Here is a 25,909-nt window from a genome sequence, read left to right as displayed (position 1 = left end):
AATCCTCAAAAATACAACTTGCCTAATAATTCTGCACTCCCTGTACTGTATATATAATACAGAGGATAATATACTGTATATATACTACAGAGGGCAGTATACTGTATATATACACTACAGAGGACAGTATACTGTATATATATACTACAGAGGACAGTATACTGTATATATATACTACAGAGGACAGTACACTGTATACTACAGAGGACAGTATACTGTATATATACTAAAGAGGACAGTATACTACTACAGAGGGATCTGGATAGATTGGAGGCTTGGGCAGATAAGTGGCAGATGAGGTTTAACACTGACAAATGTAAAGTTATGCACATGGGAAGGAATAATGCAAGTCACCCGTACATACTAAATGGTAAAACACTCGGTAACACTGACATGGAAAAGGATCTAGGAATTTTAATAAACAGCAAACTAAGCAGTAAAAACCAGTGTCAGGCAGCTGCTTCCAAGGCCAATAAGATAATGGGTTGCATCAGAAGGGGCATAGATGCCCGTGATGAGAACATATTCCTACTACTTTACAAATCACTGGTCAGACCACACATGGAGTACTGTGTACAGTTCTGGGCTCATGTGAACAAGGCAGACATAGCAGAGCTGGAGAGGGTCCAGAGGAGGGCAACTAAAGTAATAACTGGAATGGGGGGACTACAGTACCCTGAAAGATTATCAAAATTAGGGTTATTCACGTTAGAAAAAAGACGACTGAGGGGAGATCTAATTACTATGTATAAATATATCAGGGGTCAGTACAGAGATCTCTCCCATCAGCTATTTATCCCCAGGACTGTGACTGTGACGAGGGGACATCCTCTGCATCTGGAGGAAAGAAGGTTTGTACACAAACATAGAAGAGGATTCTTTACGGTAAGAGCAGTGAGACTATGGAGCTCTCTGCCTGAGGAGGTGGTGATGGTGAGTACAATAAAGGAATTCAAGAGGGGCCTGGATGTATTTCTGGAGCATAATAATATTACAGGCTATAGCTACTAGAGAGGGGTCGTTGATCCAGGGAGTTATTCTGATTGGAGTCGGGAAGGAATTTTTTATTCCCCTAAAGTGAGGAAAATTGGCTTCTACCTCACAGGGTTTTTTTGCCTTCCTCTGGATCAACTTGTAGGATGACAGGCCGAACTGGATGGACAAATGTCTTTTTTCGGCCTTATGTACTATGTTACTATGTTACTATGTTACTCCACCATCCACCATGCCATCGTCGCGTTCATCTGGCAGAAGGCAGGCTTCCATGGCCCAAATGTTCGAGCGTAAAAAAATGAAGACGCTGGATAATCCTCTTGCCCAACAGCTGACCGCTGGCTTGTAGGAACTGCTAGCCCACCAACTACTGCCATATAAATTGGTGGACTCTGAGGCCTTTAGAAAACTTGTGGCCATTGGCACACCACAATGGAAGGTCCCCAGAAGGAAATATTTCTCCCAGAAGGGCATCCCGGAGCTATATGGCCACGTTCAGCGGCAAGTGAATGTATCTCTGGCACACAGTGTCGGTGCCAAGATATATCTAACACAGGCACGGCACATAACTTTTACTGTCCACTGGGTGAACTTTCTGACGGCCGTCAAGCATGTAACCCGTGGCACCCGTGTGCCACGTATTGCATGCAGGCCTGCCTCTTCTTCTCCTCCTCCTACTCCATCCTCCGTCTCCTCCTCAACTGACTCCTCCTTTTCCGCTGCTCCCCCCAAGCTCCCCAGAACCTATTCGACGTTCCAGGTGAGACGTTGCCATGCTGTGCTGCGTCTGTTGTGTCTGGAAGCCAAGAGCCACACCGATCCTGCACTCCTTTCAGCTCTGCGGTCACAGGCCGATCAGTGGCTAACCCCGCTCAATTTGACAGTTGGTAAAGTGGTGTGCGACAACGATGCCAATCTGCTGAGCGCGCTGAAACAGGGCAAAATGACACACGTCCCGTGAGTGGCACACCTCCTGAACTTAGTCGTGCAGCGATTCGTTGCCAAATACTGCGGGGTCCAGGACGTCTTGCGGCAGGCCAGAAAAATCTGGCCATTTTAGAAGATCTTACACGGCCATGGCTGGCCTTACTGACATTCAGTGGCGACACCACTTGCCCATCAGACGTCTTATTTGTGACTGCCAGACTCGCTGGAACTCCACCTTGTATATGCTTGATAGGCTGCTCCAGCAAAAAACGTGCCTTTAACAGCTACCTGTACAAACTCTGCAGCAGGACAGGTTCTGAGGAGCTTGGTTTCTTTTCACCGCGCCAGTGGCTGCTCATGCGCGATGCATGCAGACTTCTGCGGCCATTTGATGAGACCACAAAACTGGTCAATCGCAGCCAGGGCGCCATCAGTGACATCATACCTTATGCCTTATTTCTGGAGCGTGCATTGCGTTGTGTCATTGATCAAGCCATCGAGGAGCAGGAGCTGGAAGATGAGGAAGTCGCAATGATGAATGAATTCCCAGGGGGGCTACTCCATCTGAGACAAGTTAGCAGGAGTCTGAAGAGGAGTCAGAGGAGGATGGTGGCTGGGGGGGGGGGGGGGAGGAGGAGGAGCAAGAAGATCAGGCTTTGAGGGGGACTTTAAACTTTCGGGGATCCCTGGTGTTGTCCGAGGCTGGGGGGAGGAGACCAAGGATGACATTCTCCTGGGCAATGAGCAGGAGCCAGAGCGCTCCACCACTTCTAATTTAGTGCAAATGGGGGCCTTCCTGCTCCAGTGTTTGAAAAGGGACCCCCGTATAAAAAGCATAAAGGTCAAGGACCAGTACTGGGTGGCAACTTACTTAGACCCCTGGTACAAACACAAAATGGTAGACATGTTACCAGCATCACAGAGGGCTGTCAGAATGCAGCATTTCCAGGTCTTGCTGCGAGAGATGTTGCATTCTGCTGTTGCGGGCGAAACAGGTGCGGGTACCAATCCTACTGCACCTGCAAAAAGAGGGCGGTTTAAAGATGTGTTGGTAACTTCAGATATGAGATCATTCTTGCAGCCAACCCATCGACAGCCGCCCTCCGGATCCATCCTCAGGGAACGCCTAGATCGACAGGTGTCCGACTACATCGGGTTAACGGCCGATGTGGATGCTCTGATTAAGCGAGGAACCCCTGGACTACTGGGTGTGCAGACTTGATCTGTGGCCAGAGCTGGCACAATTTGCCATAGAACTCTTGGCTTGCCCCTCGTCGAGTGTCCTGTCCGAAAGGACGTTCAGCGCAGCAGGGAGGATCGTGACCAATAAGCGCACTCGCCTAGCTCACGACAGTGTGGACTACCTCACATTTTTAAAAATTAGTGAGGCATGGATCTCGGCGAAATTCAACACCTATGATGACCACGTGTAATTGAATTTCCTCATGCCAGCCCACACATATCCGCCACCACCCAGAACAAAGAATGGTCCTTGCCTTATGTATATAAAGCGGCATAAATGGTCTTTTATGTCAGGTGAATGCCTATTGCCTAATTTTTGGGGCTTGTACTGGCCGACAGTTAAATTTTCTATCTCTAGCCACATAATCACACCCCTGTCTCACTCCTCTGCCTCTCATTATGGTGGCGCATGAACCGCATTCACCATAAGGATCTTCTAATGTCACAGGGTCACTGTGCCCCCTTATACCCTGCATTGCGCCCTCTTACCACACCCTGTGCAGTGCTCCTAGTGATTCCCTGTACTTTGCCCTCTTATACCCTTTTATCCGGTTATGGTATGGCGGTGTTATCCGGTCACTGTACAGAGGTGTTATCCGGTCAATGTATGGCGGTGGTATCCAATAACTGGATGGCCGTAACTGTATCCCTTTCCCTGCCCACGCCATCATTTTTTTATATAAAAAATATGCAGATTGCGGTGCTAAGGACCTTTGCGCCACAATCTGTGTCACAAATACGCCTAACATAGACGTATTTCTATATAATAAATGACCGCCTAATTGTATTATTTTTCGGGGGTAGGGATAATATCTTTATATTATATAGATTCTAGTGTATTATACTGTGCCCTGTATTTCCCAGTAGAAAATGATCCTTGGGAAACACAGTCCTCATCCCTGACCACCAGGCCCAGGTAGCGCTCTGTCAGTACATGGCGGCCTCCCCTCTCCGCCACGCTGCTCCGCTGTGTACTGGGGCTTATTCTGACACTAGGGCTGGGTTCACATCCCATTTTTGCCATCCATTTAATGTATACCAAAAATGTATGCGTTATTAGATGCCTCAGACTGATACCGTACAGTGGCGTCCATTCACCATACAGTTCCATGGTAGAAAAAAAAATTACGTTAACGTATGCATTTTTTTAATGGACTCTGCAGGATACAAAAACGTGGAGTGCTGCCCATTTGTATACATCAAACCGATAGAAAATAACATTTTTTCTTTAAGACGCATAAAAATGGCCCTGATTAAAATACATATATTTTGGGGGAATTTTTGCCAGTGATCCCCCTCTGGTATATCACTGTCCATGGTGTGGGACTATTTGTGTACTTCTAGTAAGTGTTTGCTGGCTGAAAATATGACGTGAAGGTTTTTCAGATTCGCCTGCCATTAAAGTTCGCAAGTCGTCCCGACTGATGTTCGTCCATCACTATCTATAACATGCCGCAGACTGGCCTGCATCTTTATGGAGACAAGTTTCTTTTCTGAAAGGACCCTCTCATTGGGAGCAGAGCCTGCAATGTGGAGTTGTTAGCCTTGGGATGAGGAGCCTTTAGAAGGTCCACAGTGCCCATGTCAGGAACCCAGCCATGATCCAGTGCATGGCTGTTCCAGAAGAGTTGCCATGCCAACCAGCCAAGCTTCGGCTGGTTGGCCTACCCGTGAGTCTGGACGCTGAGCCGTTCAGGTTCCTGGCTTGGCACCAATCCCGGAGCTAAGTGGGGGATTAAGTCTGGCATTTACTTCTTGTCATTGCCGGTGACTCATTGATTACTGGCTTCAGTCTGAGCTCTGCATCCTAGTTAGAGCTTCCTGTGTATTGACCTGCGTTGACTCTTCCGGGTTTTTCTAATATTAACCCCTTACTGATTAGGTTTTTACTTTTTCATCTAGCTTTGACTCCTCAGCTTGTTTTTGGATTAACCTTTTTTGGCTTACACTGACTCTCCTGGTGTTTTACTCTGGCTTGTATTCTCCTGCTACTCCTTGATATCTGATAGATCTTCTATGTGTAAGCCTACTTGAGCTGGCGTCCGATTCCCACCGTTGCCTGTTCTTTCCTGCGGCACATGCGCAGCACTAATCGTGCTGGCTGATTACCTGCTGTCCGGTCCTGCTCCCCTGCTGGCCTCGTCTATATTGTAAATACATGCTAGCTCACTGTCAACCTCTCAAAGAGCCAGTGTGCGTGCGCCCCAAGCCCCCAACCCTACCCTAGCCAATGGCCGGTCTTCCCTGTGTGTTTAAGGGGCCCTGCCCAGTGGAAGGGTGCCTGAGTTTTGGGTGCTTAGTCTCTAGTTACCAGTGAAGGTGAGATATTCTGTTTGACTACCTGACAACCGACTCTGACTCCATGCCATCTGCCCTAACTTTAGTCTGTTTCTCGTATTGTCCATTGTCACCTGCCCTGATTTCAGAATTGTTTCTCTGCCTGCCCTGAACTTGTCCTGTCATTGCCTGACCCATTGGTGCTTTGGACTCATGTCTCTGACCCACATGGGTCAGCTGCCAACTACACTAGGTCAATCTCAAGAGGTAGTAGCATGGTAGCTCCTCTGCAGCGAGGTTCAGATCTCTGTATAGAGGTTAAATGGTGAATACCAGGGTACTGCCAGGATAACACCCTTAGAGATAGCCCAAAGCCAAACTGGTTAGTTGGTACAGTGTGTCCAAAGCCACTGCCCCTTGACAGCCAACAACTGTGTTCAACCATCTTACTCAGCAAACGTAACCAGGGTCTCTAGCAGCCAAATCCAACCTGCCTTGCAGGGTGCTCTGGATGATTACCTCGAGGTACCCTTAGATCTACCAACCAGCGTGGTGAAGGGAGATAGGTAGCAGATTGAGTTTGCTGGCCGTAGTTCTGGATGGTGACCTCTATATTCTTCCTCTCCTCTGTCTCTTACAGCCCATCTGGTAATTGTTGGTTTGCTTTTTGTCTATCTTCCAGATATCCAGCTCTCCAGCAGTTCTGAATCGGACATCATCAGTGAGGTAATCCACAGTCAGCCACCTACTGTTCCTTACCATACAAAATGGTTGCATCTAATACAATCTAATGCACTCATATATGGAAGCATTTTCAATACAGCAGAATTTAAAATGGATTCAGACATCAAGATAGGCAACGTTACATTATGATGTCAATAGGAGATCCCACGAAGCTTAGCCAATGGCCATCACTTTATGGACTAACCAACTTATACCTACAATCACAGCTTAATAAACCATATAGCACACACTCATCTAACTGTATTCAGGCTAATTAATGCTGCAAAGGCTAAAATGGACCTTCCTTGAACATACCATATACCTAGCTAGCAGCATCCAGTAGTGCAGATCAAATATCTGCCTAATAGTGCCGATACATACAGTAGCTATATCCATACAGAGCTGTATTCCCACACATACAGTAGCTGTATCCATACAGAGATGTATTCCCACACATACAGTGGCTGTATCCATATAATTCCGGCCAAAATAATTTCTATATGATAGCGTCAACTTCATTGAAGTGCTTAAAGAACACCTCCGATAACCCAATCTCTGCCCTGCTTCTCCTCAGATGATAGGGATGGCAAGATTTTCTGCAAGCTACCCATCTTTACCCACAGGACTATATACAGTGATATCCCCATTCTACCATATACAGTGTAGCCAAATAGACTGCTCGTCACATGTCCCCTCATACAAAGTGCCAGTAACATGTTCCCCCAATTCAAGGCCAGGAACATGCACCCCCATAGAAAGTGCCAGATGCATGCAACCTCCATACTAGACTGGAGAGCAGATGTTGGGGCTATCTAGGAGATGGCCTGTGAAATAAGTATGAAGAGGTGAAGTTATCTACATGGAGATCAGAAGGTGGAGTCTGCAGCGAGTTGGTGACATCAGTATGAGGAAGTGGGGTAACCTGGGAGGGTTGTTGACATCAAGGGACGGGGGTATCTATTTAGAGATGGTGACATGAGATAAAGCAGGCAGGGAGGCAGGGTTATCTAAATGAAGACCAAAAGAGAAGGTGAAGTTATCTGCAGAGGGATGGTGACATCAGTATGAGGAGGTGGGGTAATCCACATGGAGAGCAGAAGGTTGAGTTATCTGCAGAGGGATGGTGACATCAGTATGAGGAGGTGGGGTTATCCACATGGAGAGCAGAAGGTGAGTTATCTGCAGAGGGATGGTGACATCAGTATGAGGAGGTGGGGTTATCCACATGGAGAGCAGAAGGTGAGTTATCTGCAGAGGGATGGTGACATCAGTATGAGGAGGTGGGGTTATCCACATGGAGAGCAGAAGGTGGAGTTATCTGCAGAGGGATGGTGACATCAGTATGAGGAGGTGGGGTTATCCACATGGAGAGCAGAAGGTGGAGTTATCTGCAGAGGGATGGTGACATCAGTATGAGGAGGTGGGGTTATCCACATGGAGAGCAGAAGGTGGAGTTATCTGCAGATGGATGGTGACATCAGTATGAGGAGGTGGGGTTATCCACATGGAGAGCAGAAGGTGGAGTTATCTGCAGAGGGATGGTGACATCAGTATGAGGAGGCGGGGTTATCCACATGGAGAGCAGAAGGTGGAGTTATCTGCAGAGAGATGGTGACATCAGTATGAGGAGGTGGGGTTATCCACATGGAGAGCAGAAGGTGGAGTTATCTGCAGTGGGATGGTGACATCAGTATGAGGAGGTGGGGTTATCCACATGGAGAGCAGAAGGTGGAGTTATCTGCAGAGGGATGGTGACATCAGTATGAGGAGGTGGGGTTATCCACATGGAGAGCAGAAGGTGGAGTTATCTGCAGAGGGATGGTGACATCAGTATGAGGAGGCGGCGTTATCCACATGGAGAGCAGAAGGTGGAGTTATCTGCAGAGGGATGGTGACATCAGTATGAGGAGGTGGGGTTATCCACATGGAGAGCAGAAGGTGGAGTTATCTGCAGAGGGATGGTGACATCAGTATGAGGAGGTGGGGTTATCCACATGGAGAGCAGAAGGTGGAGTTATCTGCAGAGGGATGGTGACATCAGTATGAGGAGGTGGGGTTATCCACATGGAGAGCAGAAGGTGGAGTTATCTGCAGATGGATGGTGACATCAGTATGAGGAGGTGGGGTTATCCACATGGAGAGCAGAAGGTGGAGTTATCTGCAGAGGGATGGTGACATCAGTATGAGGAGGCGGGGTTATCCACATGGAGAGCAGAAGGTGGAGTTATCTGCAGAGAGATGGTGACATCAGTATGAGGAGGTGGGGTTATCCACATGGAGAGCAGAAGGTGGAGTTATCTGCAGAGGGATGGTGACATCAGTATGAGGAGGTGGGGTTATCCACATGGAGAGCAGAAGGTGGAGTTATCTGCAGAGGGATGGTGACATCAGTATGAGGAGGTGGGGTTATCCACATGGAGAGCAGAAGGTGGAGTTATCTGCAGTGGGATGGTGACATCAGTATGAGGAGGTGGGGTTATCCACATGGAGAGCAGAAGGTGGAGTTATCTGCAGAGGGATGGTGACATCAGTATGAGGAGGCGGGGTTATCCACATGGAGAGCAGAAGGTGGAGTTATCTGCAGAGGGATGGTGACATCAGTATGAGGAGGTGGGGTTATCCACATGGAGAGCAGAAGGTGGAGTTATCTGCAGAGGGATGGTGACATCAGTATGAGGAGGCGGGGTTATCTGGGAGGGCTGTGACATCAGAGAAAGGCCTTATGCACACTAATGTGTCCGTATTGCAGCCCACAAATCACAGATCTGCAAAATACCGACACCTTCCATGTGCAATCTGAAGTGATTATTCCTGTCCGCAATACGGAAAAGAATAGGATATACAGATGCACACGGATGACATGTGCGCAGTCCATTTTTTTTTTTTGCGGATGCATAGAAATGAAAGGGACCATGTGCGACCGTCAAAAAATATGGATCAGACACCGATGCAAAATATGGTCGTTTGCATGAAGCCTAAGGGTTAGGGTTATCAGGGTGGGCCAGTGATGTCAGAGCTAGCAATACTAGAATACAGTGGCAGTGGTATCTGAGGAGAACTGGTATCATCAGTGAGGATATTTCCTAATCTGGAATATTTTTGGGTGATGCTGGGCCTTCAGACATGTTATTATATGCTATCTGTCCATAGTGCTCTAGTTTTATCCTGCATGTTCTTCTTTCACAGGAGGAAGACAGTCAGAGGCAGCTCCAAGAATTTGCTGAATGTAGGTGTAGTCCGGTTCTCCTCAGGTTTATAATTTTGATGGTGGAAATGTTTTTGTACAGCTTGGGGTTTCCTAAATTCATCCATCAAAATATCTCATTGATTTGCGTAACATTAGGGTTCGGCTACACAGCGACATGTGTCCCACAACATTTCATGTAATGTTTGTCAATGGCGTCGAAACGTGACTGCGATCTAAGAGTCACAAAAAATTCCAGACAAGTCAAACTTTGTGTTGCACGTTGTGTGCAACTTTTCCCCTACTGATTTTAATGGAAGTTGTGCGCCACGCTCGACTCGCCTGAGACTCGGCTGTTTGCACAGTTCTAAAATAACTGTGCGATATTTTTGTGTCTCGCAACTTATCTGCAACTTGGAGTCTCGGGTATGGAGAGATCGACTTATAATAGAATCCCATGAAGTGCGACGGGACAACTAGACCTGAGTGATGTCAGGAATTTTGTCTCTATGGGGATATTGGGTTATACACTGCTGAATTTCAGGAGAAATATAAAAAACATGTAATAAGAAATAATGAAGCAAATGTATGAGGCCCTGTATGCAAAATTTTGGGGCACGTTTTTGCACAAAAAAATTTAAACTTCTTTTTGCGATTTTATTCAGCGCATGCCACTTTTGGAAAGTGGATGGGGTTGGCCAGGCGAGAGGGTTTATGCCAGATTTATCAAATATGTCATTTTTTTTAAAAGTCACATAAAATGTTAGAATCTTACTCTAGTAGGCAGTGGTATAAAAGATGAAGTAATATCTCTAGATGGTGGTCCAGTGATTGATTGGTGCCTTGCAGAGCGGGGGTCCTGGGTTCGACTCTGACCAAGGACAACATCTGCATGGAGTTTGTACGTTGTCTCCGTGTTTGCATGGGTTCTCCGATTTCCTCCCACACTGAGCTGCACCTAGGCCACGTGACTGATGGTCATGATGTCACTGGCCTAGGGTATGCAGCGAGAAGTAGCTCTGGGGCCTTCTCAAACAGCTGACCAGTGAGGGTGTGAGACCCCCCTTCATAGATCAGAAGCTGATGTCTATCTAGAGGAAAGGTCATTAGTTGCAAACAGTCAGATAACCCCTTTAACGAAAACGGACTTCAAAAGTTACCCTCACAATCAATTTCCCAAAATAACTCTGTGTGGTTTGTGCACCTGGGTGGACTTTGCTCCCTCCCTGGGTCGGCACTTGCAAGGACTAGGAGGTTGTTGCTAGCAAGAATAAGGGAGTCAGGATGTTATGGCCACTGGTGGGTCTGGGGTGACCATGGGGTACTGGCTAAGAAGACTCCTTCTAAAGTCTAATGGATATTATACTGGCCTGCAAGACTATTGGACGTGGTTACTGATACTGCTAAACTACTGCAACTAAATAATAATATAGTGTCCAAGCTATCATTATTATTCCACAATATTGATTACAGATGTTTTTATGCTCCCACATTTTTCCGCAGTATCACAAAAACTTCTGGAAGAATTCACAGTACTTGAAGCCGAGTGTGAGACGGAGTTAACACTTGAGGAGCAGGCTGAGGAACATGAAATCCAGGTCAATAATGTGAAACACCAGGTCAAAGAATCACATCTGAGATTCCAAATAATAGAGAATCAATAAATACACTCTGTCAGACTACTGGTAAAGCAAGGGTTGGATCATACTTTCATTTTTGTTAAAGATGAATCACAAGGGGTTCTCCTTTGCTCTCTGCTTGTAAGAAGGATCCCTTGAGATTAGAAAGTGTCCAACTGCTGGAACCTCTGGTGATCAGCTGTAATCTGTGAGGAAACCTAGCAGTAAGTGTTCATTCTCCCTGCAGTGCCACCACAGGAGAAGTAAAGCATTACACAATGTCCATTTAGAAGATGTTTCTAACCTCTCTCCACAGAGAATGCTAAACAGAGGACTTCCTCTATTATCTCAAAATTTACTAATGGCCTACAGGGTATATGACAGGGCAACTCTAGCACCAGAATAACATTAGAGAAATATCCCATATCAAGCTAAACTCTTTCAAGAGAAACATTAGCAAAATTCCTGATCTTATCTCCCTCGATATCTGGTGTTGAAGGAAAGTCAGGAGGCAAAAATATAGAATAGATGGTTGTCCTATCCCAGCCGACTAATGTGTAATGCCATCTTTATGAGCCAAGTGATCACATCTACAGATCAAGGTTAAATATTCTGTTTTATGATGGATGTTGTTCCGTTTTCAACATAATTCTCGAAATTGCCTAAAAACCTTCAAAAAGTAGAAGTGATCTAGAATATCCATGAGGTTCTTTATGATTTCAGGTCCATAAAGAGGACAATAAGCTGAACTCTATAGACACTCAAATAGTAGCTTCGATACTGTGCGAGCAGCTGGAAGATGTCCAGTCTATGGTTCTCGATGACCAGCACATGACAGCGGTGGACACAGATTCTTCTGAGGTGAACCAGCAACTGGTTGAAGGTACATATGCCACATTCACATTTCCATATAACTACTGTCTTAGGGCATAGGATGACTATTGGATCTCTGGTTCTTTGAGCCTCTGAAGTCAAAAATCAAATCATGTAATATAAGGGCCCATACACATTAGCTGGAGGGAAGTTGATGGTTGAACAACCATTGAATGAGTGATTGTCTGGTGAAAGATCAGTGTAGCCAAAATACATTTTATTCTATATTGGCTGTTACAGACATCGAACTGACCATACATGTTCAATGGCAATGAGACAATTAATCTTTCTAGGAACATTCTGTAAATGTTCTTTCACGGAAAGATTTTTTGTGGACTAATGTATAGTGAATATTGTCCAAACTTGACTCACTTCTTTCTAGATGATTACGGTGTGTAATTGGTCTGCTAAAACCATAGTTCGCTGTTAATGTCCATCTGACGAATGATCTACTTGTTTGAAATCATCTGCTTTTATCAACTTTAGACTGTGTATGGCCACCTTAAGTGACCCTTTACATGGGCAGATAATCTACCTGTTACAAGCGCCCCTTGACAATATAGCAAGTCTGTTCTGACTTGGTTAGTCATATTTACATACCACAATAATAGTGGGGGGTTTAAATTAATGATTGTTGACTCCCCAGTGTCTACACATGGGACTATGGCCTGGTGAAAAACAGTGATTTTAATGTCCAAATAAAAACTGTGACAAATAAACATTCGCTTGTTTGTTGTCTGAACACTGGCCAGCTTTGCACTGGACAATGACCAAGATGAAAATTTTACCAATTATCCCCCCCACTGTAAATGAGCCTCAAAAACACACAACTGGTCAACTAGTTGATGGTCAAAAGTGCTCAATAGATTAGAAGGTAGTAAGATGCATGTAAAAATACAGAGTGGTGGACTGAACAGCCCCAACTGAATGGTGAAAGGAGCCTCCACAGAGAGAGGTAGTTATTGTCACTATGAGAAGAAGAATCTGGAAGATGGAGGGGATCATAATAAATTGAGGAGGCATTTGGGCTGCACGCTCAGAAAAGTAAGAAGAGATATGATGGACTTAGTCCTTAATTATCATAACTTTTCAATTTCCTGAAATCACTTTACAGTTGCATGGGATCCATTGAAAGCATTACAACACACTGTCTGCATGTGTGGCCCTTCCATTCACAGACTTTGGTCTTGTTGATGGCTCAGTCCATCCCTGGTCTTGGGTCGTTTTTATCGAGGACTGTGTCGTACACAAGATTTCACTAGATCAAGTTCTCAATCATTGAACATTGAACCATTTGCCATGAGAACAATGGGGAGATTCTCCATAGTACATCAGATTTGTATCTCCTTTCGGTTTCAAAAGCAATAGGTACGATGGGGGCTGGGGACGGAGGATGTGGAGGCCGAGGTGGGAAATGTACCAGAAATCAGCTGTAATGGACAGTTTGAACCGCTTCAGCTAATGGAATCTATTAATTTATACTTGCATAACTTCAACCAAGACTAACTTCTGCCATCTTGAATTTTCTTTTCAGTAAATACAAAAAAAAAATCAATTTTTCAAGACTATGTCATTCTATAAACGTTTAGTAACCGCAGTAGTCTGTTCCAGTAGAGGAGTTGGAAAACCCATTGTTTGGACCAGACACCAGCCATAAGCCAATCATGGAAGATCCTCTACCTTATCATCTGACATAGACGGTCCATTTGGAAGTTTCTTTTTTGTCATTCTAGATTTGAAGAAGAACATCCAGAAATTGTCAGAAGAAAAGGAACAAATTGCATCTGAGCTACAAGAGCTAAGACTAGAGGCAAAAAGGTTAAACAAGGAGGTAAGAAGATGGCCGAGCTTATAAATCAGTGCCATAAGATATTAAAGGGTCTTTTACTTGGGGTTATTTGTATCAAGGGTCATGTCATGTGTTGTCATCTTTATTTTAATATATCTATAAAAGGGCGGGTCTGTGAAAACCTCTCGTAATTATCATGATATAAAATGTGGTTATTGCCATAAGTAGATGGAATAACCATACTATAAGATGTGTGGACCTTGTCTATTTATCAATTAAAATGGTTGTACGGTAACACCAGCAAAATAAATCAACAAAAAGAGGAATTGTGCATTTAAATTTAACTCACTTTTTTGATATTTTAAACATAGCTCAGAATGGTGCAAAATAATGACAGATTCGACACCCACCCTCACCGATCCCCCACCAGTGCCATTCTGAAACTTTCCATGTCTCAATTGGTCTCCATTTCCTGGTTCAGGCTGGACAGACAGGAAATAGCAGGTGATGTCCGTTTAGCCAATCGTTGGGTGAGATGGGTCACCGATGTGGACAGTGATTGGCTGAGCATCCAATGTAATTTCCTGTCCGTCAAGCACATAACCGAAAGTAGAGGCCAGCAGAGACCTAGTAACCAGTAGAACGTCAATGAAGAGGGATCATGAGGGTGACTATTGATACTTTACTACAAATTTTGCCACGCCGAACAACCCCTTTAAACTTTTCTTGCAGCTTGAAGTTGAGAGACTGGAAAAAGAAGCCATAAGTATGAAACTTGAAAAAAGCCAAAATAAGTTTTTAAAGTTAAACAGAGGTAAGTTTTGCAGAACCCACTGACAACAATGTCTGTAATCTCTGGCCAAAAATAAAGTTTGGATCTGCTATAAATCTATTTGGTGGTGGGACAGGCAAGGTGGTCATATATCTCTGCTGTTGGTCGGGGCTAGACCATCTGGCAAATGGCTACTTCACTGGACTCTACTGTAAACATGCATGCTCAGCTAAGCATACGTGTTTATGGAGAGAAGCCACTCCCCATAAAACCACCTTTGGAGAAAAGTTTATACACTAGATGGTTGCCTGGCAATGCAGAAATTGGTGCCCAATCCAAGTGTTAAATGATAAAGCAATTGTCCCTTTTTGACTGGTTGTTCGGTAACGGAGGATCAGAATGGCACAAAAAAAGTTATACTCACCTAACCCCCCAATGCTACGGCGCTTTCCAGGTCCATATTGACCTCTTCTTCCTGATCCCTCTTGGCTCTCAGGAACATACCACTCAGCCAATCAATGTGTGAGGCAGTGGTTGGCCAAGTGAATTTCTGTGACCAGAAAATGGAGGAGAATCGGGAGCCATCCAGAACAAGCCCTTGTCAACTGATTGTTGATGATCACAAGATTCTTTTGTTGATAGTGTTATAAAATCTGGTGGATGATATTGGACAATGTGACCACCTGACATTAAATCACTATGGACACCACGGCTTAACAGAAATGCTGGACCGATGGAGACTAGTGGTGGGCTATCTCCTAACCAGACGTATTTTGATAAACTATACCTGAGTCAGTAACTCTTTTGTTTTTCGTTCAGTGTCGCTTGCAGTCACTCGGGAATATGCTGAAACCTTGGACGAGCTAGAAATGGAACAAAGTTTACGATATGAGGCGGAATCCTATGCAAGCAAGGTAGAGTGAGTAATGGATGGAGATTAAAAGGGTTTTCCCATTTTACAAAATGTTGCCATCACTTTACAATTGGTGGGAAATTGGAAACTTACCTATGGAACCCGCTACATACCTGAGAATTAAGAGGAAGTACCAACTTCTGGGAAGGGGTCCATGAGGTTGAACCTCCACAGATAGCACATGGTGGTCAAACATTTTAATGGACATCTTAAGATATCCCTTCAGAACAAAAACATTAAAATCCTTAATGATAATAAACCCTTAACTGAAGTCGAACAACAGGCTGCTAAGGAAACAGAACATGTGGGATCGTTGGGGCATCTTGTAAAGATAGACGAAGGGATTTTCCTGTACAAGAATATAACTACTATAATACTGCTCCTATGTATAAGAATATAACTACTATAATACTGCTCCTATGTACCAGAATATAACTACTATAATACTGCTCCTATGTACAAGAATATAACTACTATAATACTGCCTCCTATGTAGAAGAATATAACTACTATAATACTGCCTCCTATGTACAAGAATATAACTACTATAATACTGCTCCTATATACAAGAATATAACTACTATAATACTGCCTCCTATGTACAAGGATATAAATACTATAATACTGCCTCCTATGTATAAGAATATAACTACTATAATACTGCTCCTATGTACAAGAACATAACTACTATAATACTGCCTCCTATATACAAGAATATAACTACTATAATACTGCCTTCTATGTACAATAATATAACTACTATAATACTGCTCCTATGTACAAGAATATAACTACTATAATACTGCCTCCTATGTACAATAATATAACTACTATAATACTGCTCCTATGTACAAGAATATAACTACTATAATACTGCCTTCTATGTACAATAATATAACTACTATAATACTGCCTACTATGTACAAGAATATAACTACTATAATACTGCCTCCTATGTACAAGAATATAACTACTGTAATACTGCCTTCTATGTACAAGAATATAACTACTATAATACTGCTCCTATGTACAAGAATATAATTACTATAATACTGCTCCTATGTACAAGAATATAACTACTATAATACTGCTCCTATGTAAAAGAATATAATTACTATAATACTGCTCCTATGTACAGGAATATAACTACTATAATACTGCCTCCTATGTACAAGAATATAACTACTATAATACTGCCTCCTATGTATAAGAATATAACTACTATAATACTGCTCCTATGTACAAGAATATAACTACTATAATACTGCTCCTATGTACAAGAATATAACTACTATAATACTGCTCCTATGTACAAGAATATAACTACTATAATACTGCTCCTATGTACAAGATTATAACTACTATAGTACTGCCTCCTATGTACAGGAATATAACTACTATAATACTGCCTCCTATGTACAAGAATATAACTACTATAATACTGCTCCTATATACAAGAATATAACTACTATAATACTGCTCCTATGTACAAGAATATTACTACTATAAGACTGTTCCTATGTACAAGAATATAACTACTATAGTACTGCTCCTATGTTCAAGAATATAACTACTATAATACTGCCTCCTATGTATAAGAATATAACTACTATAATACTGCTCCTATATACAAAAATATAACTACTATAATACTTCCTCCTGTGTACAAGAATATAACTACTATAATACTGCCTCCTGTGAACAAGAATATAACTACTATAATACTGCTCCTATGTGCAAGAATATAACTACTATAATACTGCTCCTATGTACAAGAATATAACTACTATAATACTGCCTCCTATGTACAAGAATATAACTACTATAATACTGCTCCTATGTACAAGAATAGAACTACTATAATACTGCTCCTATGTACAGGAATATAACTACTATAATACTGCTTCTATGTACAAGAATATAACTACTATAATACTGCTCCTATGTACAAGAATATAACTACTATAATACTGCCTCCTATGTACAAGAATATAACTACTATAATACTGCTCCTATGTACAAGAATATAACTACTATAATACTGCTCCCATGTACAAGAATATAACTACTATAATACTGCCTCCTATGTACAAGAATATAACTACTATAATACTGCTCCTATGTACAGGAATATAACTACTATAATACTGCTCCTATGTACAAGAATATAACTACTATAATACTGCCTCCTATATACAGGAATATAACTACTATAATACTGCTCCTATGTACAAGAATATAACTACTATAATACTGCTCCTATGTACAAGAATATAACTGCTATAATACTGCTCCTATATACAAGAATATAACTACTATAATACTGCTCCTATATACAAGAATATAACTACTATAATACTGCTCCTATGTACAAGAATATAACTACTATAATACTGCTCCTATGTACAAGAATATAACTACTATAATACTGCTCCTATATACAAGAATATAACTACTATAATACTGCTCCTATGTACAAGAATATAACTACTATAATACTGCTCCTATGTACAAGAATATAACTACTATAATACTGCTCCCATGTACAAGAATATAACTACTATAATACTGCTCCTATGTACAAGAATATAACTACTATAATACTGCCTCCTATGTACAAGAATATAACTACTATAATACTGCTCCTATGTACAAGAGTATAACTACTATAATACTGCCTCCTATGTACAAGAATATATCTACTATAATACTGCTCCTATGTACAAGAATATAACTACTATAATACTGCTCCTATGTACAAGAATATAACTACTATAATACTGCTCCTATGTACAAGAATATAACTACTATAATACTGCTCCTATGTACAAGAATATATCTACTATAATACTGCTCCTATGTACAAGAATATAACTACTATAATACTGCTCCTATGTACAAGAGTATAACTACTATAATACTGCCTCCTGTGTACAAGAATATAACAATATTTCAGTACAGACATTATAGAAGTAGTACCAGAGACAGACTGTAGCAGGAGACTTGAAATCATCACAAGTCTTTTCCTCCTCAGGTTCGCAAAGAGAAAAAGGCCATTTCCCGGCAGAGTATGATACTAATGCAGAATGTTCAACCCGATGAGATGCTGATGAAAGCGCTGGATGATGTCCGCTCCATGACCACAACTCTGGAGGACACAAAGCAGGAACTGCAGAGAAAGGTGACCAATTGACCTTGTGTGCTCATTCACATTACACGCCAATTAATGGGCACTTACTTGCTCCATTATGAGTGACAACCACTCACTTTTATAAGAGTAAATGGATATAACCAAAGGCAGGCCCAACAAATCCTGTGCACTGGTGGAGTCGGATCTCCTTATGATTGTCCTTATTTTCGACAGGTGAACAGCCTGGAGTTGCAGTTATCGGAGAGACCAACCAAAGAGGAACTTCTCACCATCAAGGAAAACCTAAATGTACTAAACACGGAAAAAAGTCAGGTAGAAGAAGAACTGAAGGTGATGAAGGAGAAGTGCACATTACTAGAAGAACGAGGTAAGGGAAAGTGTGGTTCTCTAATTTGACCTCCATAAAACTAGACCTTCACTTGCTCCACTGAAGGTGCTCTGTCAGGGTGCACCGATCTATTTTTGTGAGTGTGTCAATGTTTGCGAGATAAAGAGTTTCCTCTAGAATACATCTATATCACATAGCCACATATTAGCCAACTTAGAACTGGAATTTTATGTGTCTATAGCCTCATCTGCAGGAATACTCAACACAACATGTCTACATGGCATTCACAGGTTCCGGGATCATGAGACCACTCTTTCTCAATGAGCGATGTGTTTTCTCGTAGTTAAATCTCTGGAAGAGGAACTGCAGAGAAGGGGAACATCAACAAACTCAGTGGATGATGCATCTTTGGTGGCACCACCAGTCTCACCACTACCACCACCCCCTCCACCACCTCCACCTCCATGCTCTCTTTTCAAGACTCCAGAAGAGTGAGGCTCTAATGTTGAGTAATGAGATTGGGAGTGCTGTATGGGGAGTTTAGATATCTTTGGGGACATTAGGTCTATGTAGTTCTTCTGTGAAATGGTATGCCTCTACATTTTCTAGATCTGCCATAATCATGAGTATAACGAGAACTTTATTGCTGATTTTATAATGGAGGGGATGTGGATAGACTGTGTCACTTGAACATATTTGACTGGGGTCTAATCCAGTAGATTTTATCTATATTACCCGCAGGTCTACTCCTCAACCTTCACTACCTGTATAGGGATCTGTACTCCACTGCAGGAATACCAACAGGCTACCTCCTGAAGTAGTCTCTGTTCAGTGACTACTGATCCACAGTGGTCTAGAGACACTGGTGAGGAGTACTGAGGGATCAGGCAAAACTGTGGTCAGGGGCAGGCTGAGGTCAGGGCAGAAAGAAAATAAACAGTCTGAAGTCAGGGTGGTCAGCTTCAGAATGGATGCCAGGCAAATGAACAAAAGGTAACCCTTTGCAGGAAACTAGCAAACTAGAACCTATTGCTCAGGCACATTCTCACAGGGTAAAGGGTCTTAAATACCTAAAGATGGCCAGCCACCTCCTAGGAAGAGAGCCAAAGGGAGCGAGTGTGTGTCCCCTATGGGCATTGGGGATCATAGAGAGTACTAGGCCTCAGCGGATGGGAGGCACAGCGATACTCTGGCGGCTGGGACCGCAGGATAGGGAGAGCAGATACTTTATGTTATTTCAGTTTCAGTACAAGTTCATAAGTTCTATTACAATGATGTAAAAGATTAATCAATTTTTTTTCCAGCCCCTTGGCTTTAATTAAGCAGAGACGAGGAAAACTAGAGTCAGAGGGGTCACCAGTGACAGGTAAGTAATGATGTCTGTGATGTCAGGAGGTGCGTGCAGTGTGTGATGTCAGACAGTCAGAGGTGTATGCAGTGTGTGTTGTCAGACAGTCAGAGGTGCGTGCAGTGTGTGTTGTCAGACAGTCAGAGGTGCATGCAGTGTGTGATGTCAGACAGTCAGAGGTGCGTGCAGTGTGTGATGTCAGACAGTCAGAGGTGCGTGCAGTGTGTGATGTCAGACAGTCAGAGGTGCGTGCAGTGTGTGATGTCAGACAGTCAGAGGTGCGTGCAGTGTGTGATGTCAGACAGTCAGAGTTGTGTGCAGTGTGTGATGTCAGACAGTCAGAGGTGCGTGCAGTGTGTGATGTCAGACAGTCAGAGGTGCGTGCAGTGTGTGATGTCAGACAGTCAGAGGTGCATGCAGTGTGTGTTGTCAGACAGTCAGAGGTGCATGCAGTGTGTGATGTCAGACACTCAGAGGTGCGTGCAGTGTGTGATGTCAGACAGTCAGAGGTGCGTGCAGTGTGTGATGTCAGACAGTCAGAGGTGCGTGCAGTGTGTGATGTCAGACAGTCAGAGGTGCGTGCAGTGTGTGATGTCAGACAGTCAGAGTTGTGTGCAGTGTGTGATGTCAGACAGTCAGAGGTGCGTGCAGTGTGTGATGTCAGACAGTCAGAGGTGCGTGCAGTGTGTGATGTCAGACAGTCAGAGGTGCATGCAGTGTGTGTTGTCAGACAGTCAGAGGTGCATGCAGTGTGTGATGTCAGACACTCAGAGGTGCGTGCAGTGTGTGTTGTCAGACAGTCAGAGGTGCATGCAGTGTGTGATGTCAGACACTCAGAGGTGCGTGCAGTGTGTGATGTCAGACAATCAGAGGTGCGTGCAGTGTGTGATGTCAGACAGTCAGAGGTGCGTGCAGTGTGTGATGTCAGACAGTCAGAGGTGCATGCAGTGTGTGTTGTCAGACAGTCAGAGGTGCATGCAGTGTGTGATGTCAGACAGTCAGAGGTGCGTGCAGTGTGTGATGTCAGACAATCAGAGGTGTGTGCAGTGTGTGATGTCAGACCGTCAGAGGTGCATGCAGTGTGTGATGTCAGACACTCAGAGGTGCGTGCAGTGTGTGATGTCAGACAGTCAGAGGTGCGTGCAGTGTGTGATGTCAGGGAGCAGGGGGTGCGTGCAGTGTGTGATGTCAGGGAGCAGGGGGTGCGTGCAGTGTGTGATGTCAGACAGTCAGAGGTGCGTGCAGTGTGTGATGTCAGGGAGCAGGGGGTGCGTGCAGTGTGTGATGTCAGACCGTCAGAGGTGCGTGCAGTGTGTGATGTCAGACAGTCAGAGTTGTGTGCAGTGTGTGATGTCAGACAGTCAGAGGTGTGTGCAGTGTGTGTTGTCAGACAGTCAGAGGTGCGTGCAGTGTGTGATGTCAGACAGTCAGAGGTGCGTGCAGTGTGTGATGTCAGACAGTCAGAGGTGCATGCAGTGTGTGATGTCAGACAGTCAGAGGTGTGTGCAGTGTGTGATGTCAGACAGTCAGAGGTGCATGCAGTGTGTGATGTCAGACAGTCAGAGGTGTGTGCAGTGTGTGATGTCAGACCGTCAGAGGTGCGTGCAGTGTGTGATGTCAGACAGTCAGAGGTGTGTGCAGTGTGTGATGTCAGACCGTCAGAGGTGCGTGCAGTGTGTGATGTCAGACCGTCAGAGGTGCGTGCAGTGTGTGATGTCAGACAGTCAGAGGTGCGTGCAGTGTGTGATGTCAGACAGTCAGAGGTGCGTGCAGTGTGTGATGTCAGACCGTCAGAGGTGCGTGCAGTGTGTGATGTCAGACAGTCAGAGGTGCGTGCAGTGTGTGATGTCAGACCGTCAGAGGTGCGTGCAGTGTGTGATGTCAGACCGTCAGAGGTGCGTGCAGTGTGTGATGTCAGACCGTCAGAGGTGCGTGCAGTGTGTGATGTCAGACAGTCAGAGGTGCGTGCAGTGTGTGATGTCAGACAGTCAGAGGTGCGTGCAGTGTGTGATGTCAGACCGTCAGAGGTGCGTGCAGTGTGTGATGTCAGACAGTCAGAGGTGCATGCAGTGTGTGATGTCAGACAGTCAGAGGTGCGTGCAGTGTGTGATGTCAGACCGTCAGAGGTGCGTGCAGTGTGTGATGTCAGACCGTCAGAGGTGCGTGCAGTGTGTGATGTCAGACAGTCAGAGGTGCGTGCAGTGTGTGATGTCAGACAGTCAGAGGTGCGTGCAGTGTGTGATGTCAGACCGTCAGAGGTGCGTGCAGTGTGTGATGTCAGACAGTCAGAGGTGCGTGCAGTGTGTGATGTCAGACAGTCAGAGGTGCGTGCAGTGTGTGATGTCAGGGAGCAGGGGGTGCGTGCAGTGTGTGATGTCAGACAGTCAGAGGTGCGTGCAGTGTGTGATGTCAGGGAGCAGGGGGTGCACCTAGTCCTTCTGCTGCCTGAGGCGAAAATTGAAAAAGCCGCCTCCCCCCAATACCAAATTTCAACCTAACCCCTTCCCTCCTAGCATTACATATATCACTACAGAACATCCAGGGTAATACAGCGCCCCCTACCTCTTACATCCAGTGACGTCTCCTTTGATGTAGATGTTCTCTTTCTTCATCTTCTCCTTTCAGACCTTCAGACCAGACACCATTTTTCAGCCATTTTTCGTCTCTGCAGTTTGACAAAAAAAAAAATCTTAGTTTACTACTTTTTCATCATCCTCCCTTCTTCTGGACAAATCATCCTACCACCCCCAATACTGTGCCGCTGTGCTCCCCAATACTATACTGCAGAAACAGATAAACCCCCTGATAATAGTAGTACCATGCAGATAGTGCCCTTCAATAATTATTGGCACACAGTGCCCTAAAATAACTGCGCCCAGCAAATAGTGCCCCAGACACTAATGGTGTAAACCTAATGTCCCACAAAAATAATTGTGGTAGGCTGATACTGTGCCAAGGTGCCCCCACAGTAATAGTGCTCCCAAAAGTCCCACCAATAGGAATAATTCTCTGCTAGAGCACACATGGTAGTAATAGTGCTCCTACAGTACCCCCAACATGTCCCCACTGTAGTGTAAGTAATAATGCTCCCATAGTGCCTATACTAGTAATCATGTTCCCCATAGAACCCCAGTAATAATAAAGCCCCCCCAGTAGTAATAATTCTCCTTATAAAATACCCCCTTGTAATGCCCCCAGTTGATTTAATGTCCCCATAGTGCCCCCATAATGTGCCAGTATAAAATACCCCTATATAGTGCTCCCAGTAAATGCCCCCAGAGTGCTCCTCTCCCCCCTTCCTCCTAGTGCCCCCCATAATGTGCCAGTATAAAATACCCCATATAGTGCTCCCAGTAAATGCCCCCAGAGTGCTCCTCTCCCCCCTTCCTCCTAGTGCCCCCCATAATGTACCAGTATAAAATATTCCTATATAGTGCCCCAGTAGATGACCTCAGTGTTCCCCATAATTTGTATAAAATACCCCTTCTTAGTGCACCCCATAGATGACCCCATTGTGTTCCTTTCCCCCCTTCCCCATAGTACCCACCATAATGTGTCCCAATATAAAATTCCCCTATACAGAGCCCCCCATATAAAATACCCCTTCTTTGTGGCCTCAGTAGATGCCCCCATAGTGCCCCCCAATAATGTGCCAGTAAAAAGTGTCCCAATAGAGGCCCCCCAATCATATGCCAGTAAGAAGTGCCCCCATAGATGCCCCCCAATCATGTGCCAGTAACAAGTGCCCCCATAGATGCCCCCCAATCATGTGCCACTAACAAGTGCCCCCGATAGATGCCCCCTAATCATGTGCCAGTAACAAGTGCCCCCACAGCACTCCTCTCCTGTATTGTACCCCCCCCAAAAAAAAACTCACATACTTACCTCCATCAGGCCGGCAGCAATGCGATGCAGGCCTCTTCCGGCCTGTGTCCCGCGCTGTATGGCTCAGGCAGCGCAATAACGTCATCGTGCCGCCTGCACCGGCCTCTCATAGGCTGCAGGCCTAGTGCAGTCTATCAGAAGATTGGGGAAGGGAGATGCCTCTCCCCTTCCCCGCAGCATCCATCTGTATCTCTGTCCTAAGGACGGCGATACAGATGACTATGGAGATTAGCGCTTCCACAATGCGCGCGGTGTGTGACATCAGGAAGTGCGCGCGGTGTGTGACATCAGGAAGTGCGCGCGGTGTGTGACATCAGGAAGTGCGCGCGGTGTGTGGCGACAGGAGGTGCACAGTGTGTGACATTAGGAGGTGCGCGCGGTGTGTGACGTCAGGAGGTGCGCGTTATGTGTGACGTCAGGAGGGCGTGCTCGGTGTGTGACGTCAGGAGGGCGCGCTCGGTGTGTGACGTCAGGAGGTGCACAGTGTGTGACGTCCGGAGGTGCACAGTGTGTGACGTCCGGAGGTGCGCGCGGTGTGTGACGTCCGGAGGTGCGCGCGGTGTGTGACGTCAGGAGGTGCGCACGTTATGTGTGACGTCAGGAGGGCGTGCTCGGTGTGTGACGTCAGGAGGGCGCGCTCGGTGTGTGACGTCAGGAGGTGCACAGTGTGTGACGTCCGGAGGTGCACAGTGTGTGACGTCCGGAGGTGCGCGCGGTGTGTGACGTCCGGAGGTGCGCGCGGTGTGTGACGTCAGGAGGTGCGCACGGTGTGTGACGTCAGGAGGTGCACGGTGTGTGACCTCCGGAGGTGCGCACGGTGTGTGACGTCAGGAGGTGCGCGCGGTGTGTGACATTAGGAGGTGCGCGCGGTGTGTGACGTCCAAAGGTGCGCGCGGTGTGACGTCAGGTAATGCGCACGGTGTGTGACGTCCGGAGGTGCGCGGTGTGTGGCGTCCAGAGGTGTACACGGTAGCCATGCTGTCTTCTAGGGCAGTAATATGAAGTTGTATTTGCAGGCGGCCCTGATGCCAGAGCGGATGCAGTGCGAGAAATGATGGAGAGAATTAAGAGCGGAGTGATACTGCGGCCAGCGAATGACAGAAAGGTTCATTGCATCGTTACTCTTCTCCCCCCAATCCCAGAATAGTAGTAATTAGTCTCATTAACGTCTCAGTCTCACATTCCCAGAGCGGCAGCAGTTCATCAATGTTACCAGACATTTGGCCTAGTAGTAACTGAATTTTTTGGGAATGACTTCTCTTCTGCTCTAATTGGGCTAAATCTGCAAGAAAGAGAGAGACCGCTGAGCAGCTACAGGCCTTTCTATGGGTTGGCGGCTCTGTCTTATTGCCTTAGTAATCAGATTTTTGTACAACAAAAGCATGGTAAAATTATTTTAAAGGGGATCTCCAGGATTTAGATATTAATGGCCTTTCCTCAGGTTAGGTCATTAATATTGGACCCTCGCGGATCAGCTGTTTGAGGAAACTACAGCACCCTCCAGAACTCTGGAGAGCACGGTCACCTCCTCACAGTTTACCAAGCACAGCGCCATACACTGTATAGTGGCTGTGCTTGGTATTGCAGCTCAGCCTCATTCATTTCAATGGGAATGAGCTGCGCCTAGGCCATGTGACTGATGAACATGACTTCACTGGCCTAAGAAGAGGTAATCTGCTCCCGCTCTATGAGTGAGAAGTCTCTGATGAGCGTGAGTGGCCATCTCTTCATCATGCCCCTAGCAACACCATTGCATGTAGAATTCCAGTGAGGGAGATGCAATGAATATATTTACTGAATAAATCTTGAGAGGTGATAGAGGTCAAAGGAAAATCCGCTCTCCAGCTAAGTGTTGAATGTCCGACAGGCAAACAAACAGGAAAAG

At 45.0% G+C, this 25,909-nt stretch overlaps 1 protein-coding gene across 1 annotated transcript in view; it reads left to right on the top strand.

Moving 5' to 3' along the window:
- Positions 1 to 25,909, top strand: part of LOC120990506 (shootin-1-like) — a 45,908-nt gene that overhangs the window by 13,331 nt on the left and 6,668 nt on the right. Inside the window, exons 2-13 of the mRNA XM_040419365.1 lie at positions 6,122 to 6,165; positions 9,349 to 9,388; positions 10,850 to 10,944; positions 11,689 to 11,848; positions 13,572 to 13,669; positions 14,360 to 14,441; positions 15,219 to 15,313; positions 18,347 to 18,493; positions 18,677 to 18,830; positions 19,135 to 19,282; positions 20,096 to 20,157; positions 25,041 to 25,129. Coding sequence (XP_040275299.1) covers positions 6,122 to 6,165; positions 9,349 to 9,388; positions 10,850 to 10,944; positions 11,689 to 11,848; positions 13,572 to 13,669; positions 14,360 to 14,441; positions 15,219 to 15,313; positions 18,347 to 18,493; positions 18,677 to 18,830; positions 19,135 to 19,282; positions 20,096 to 20,157; positions 25,041 to 25,129 — 1,214 coding nt within the window. The remainder of the gene's footprint in view (positions 1 to 6,121; positions 6,166 to 9,348; positions 9,389 to 10,849; positions 10,945 to 11,688; positions 11,849 to 13,571; positions 13,670 to 14,359; positions 14,442 to 15,218; positions 15,314 to 18,346; positions 18,494 to 18,676; positions 18,831 to 19,134; positions 19,283 to 20,095; positions 20,158 to 25,040; positions 25,130 to 25,909) is intronic.

This window comes from Bufo bufo, chromosome 2 (genome assembly GCF_905171765.1).
Source record: "Bufo bufo chromosome 2, aBufBuf1.1, whole genome shotgun sequence".
In the NCBI taxonomy this organism is placed as follows: domain Eukaryota; kingdom Metazoa; phylum Chordata; class Amphibia; order Anura; family Bufonidae; genus Bufo; species Bufo bufo.
Note: the sequence above shows the minus strand (reverse complement) of the source record. Positions and strands in the feature narration are given on the sequence as shown.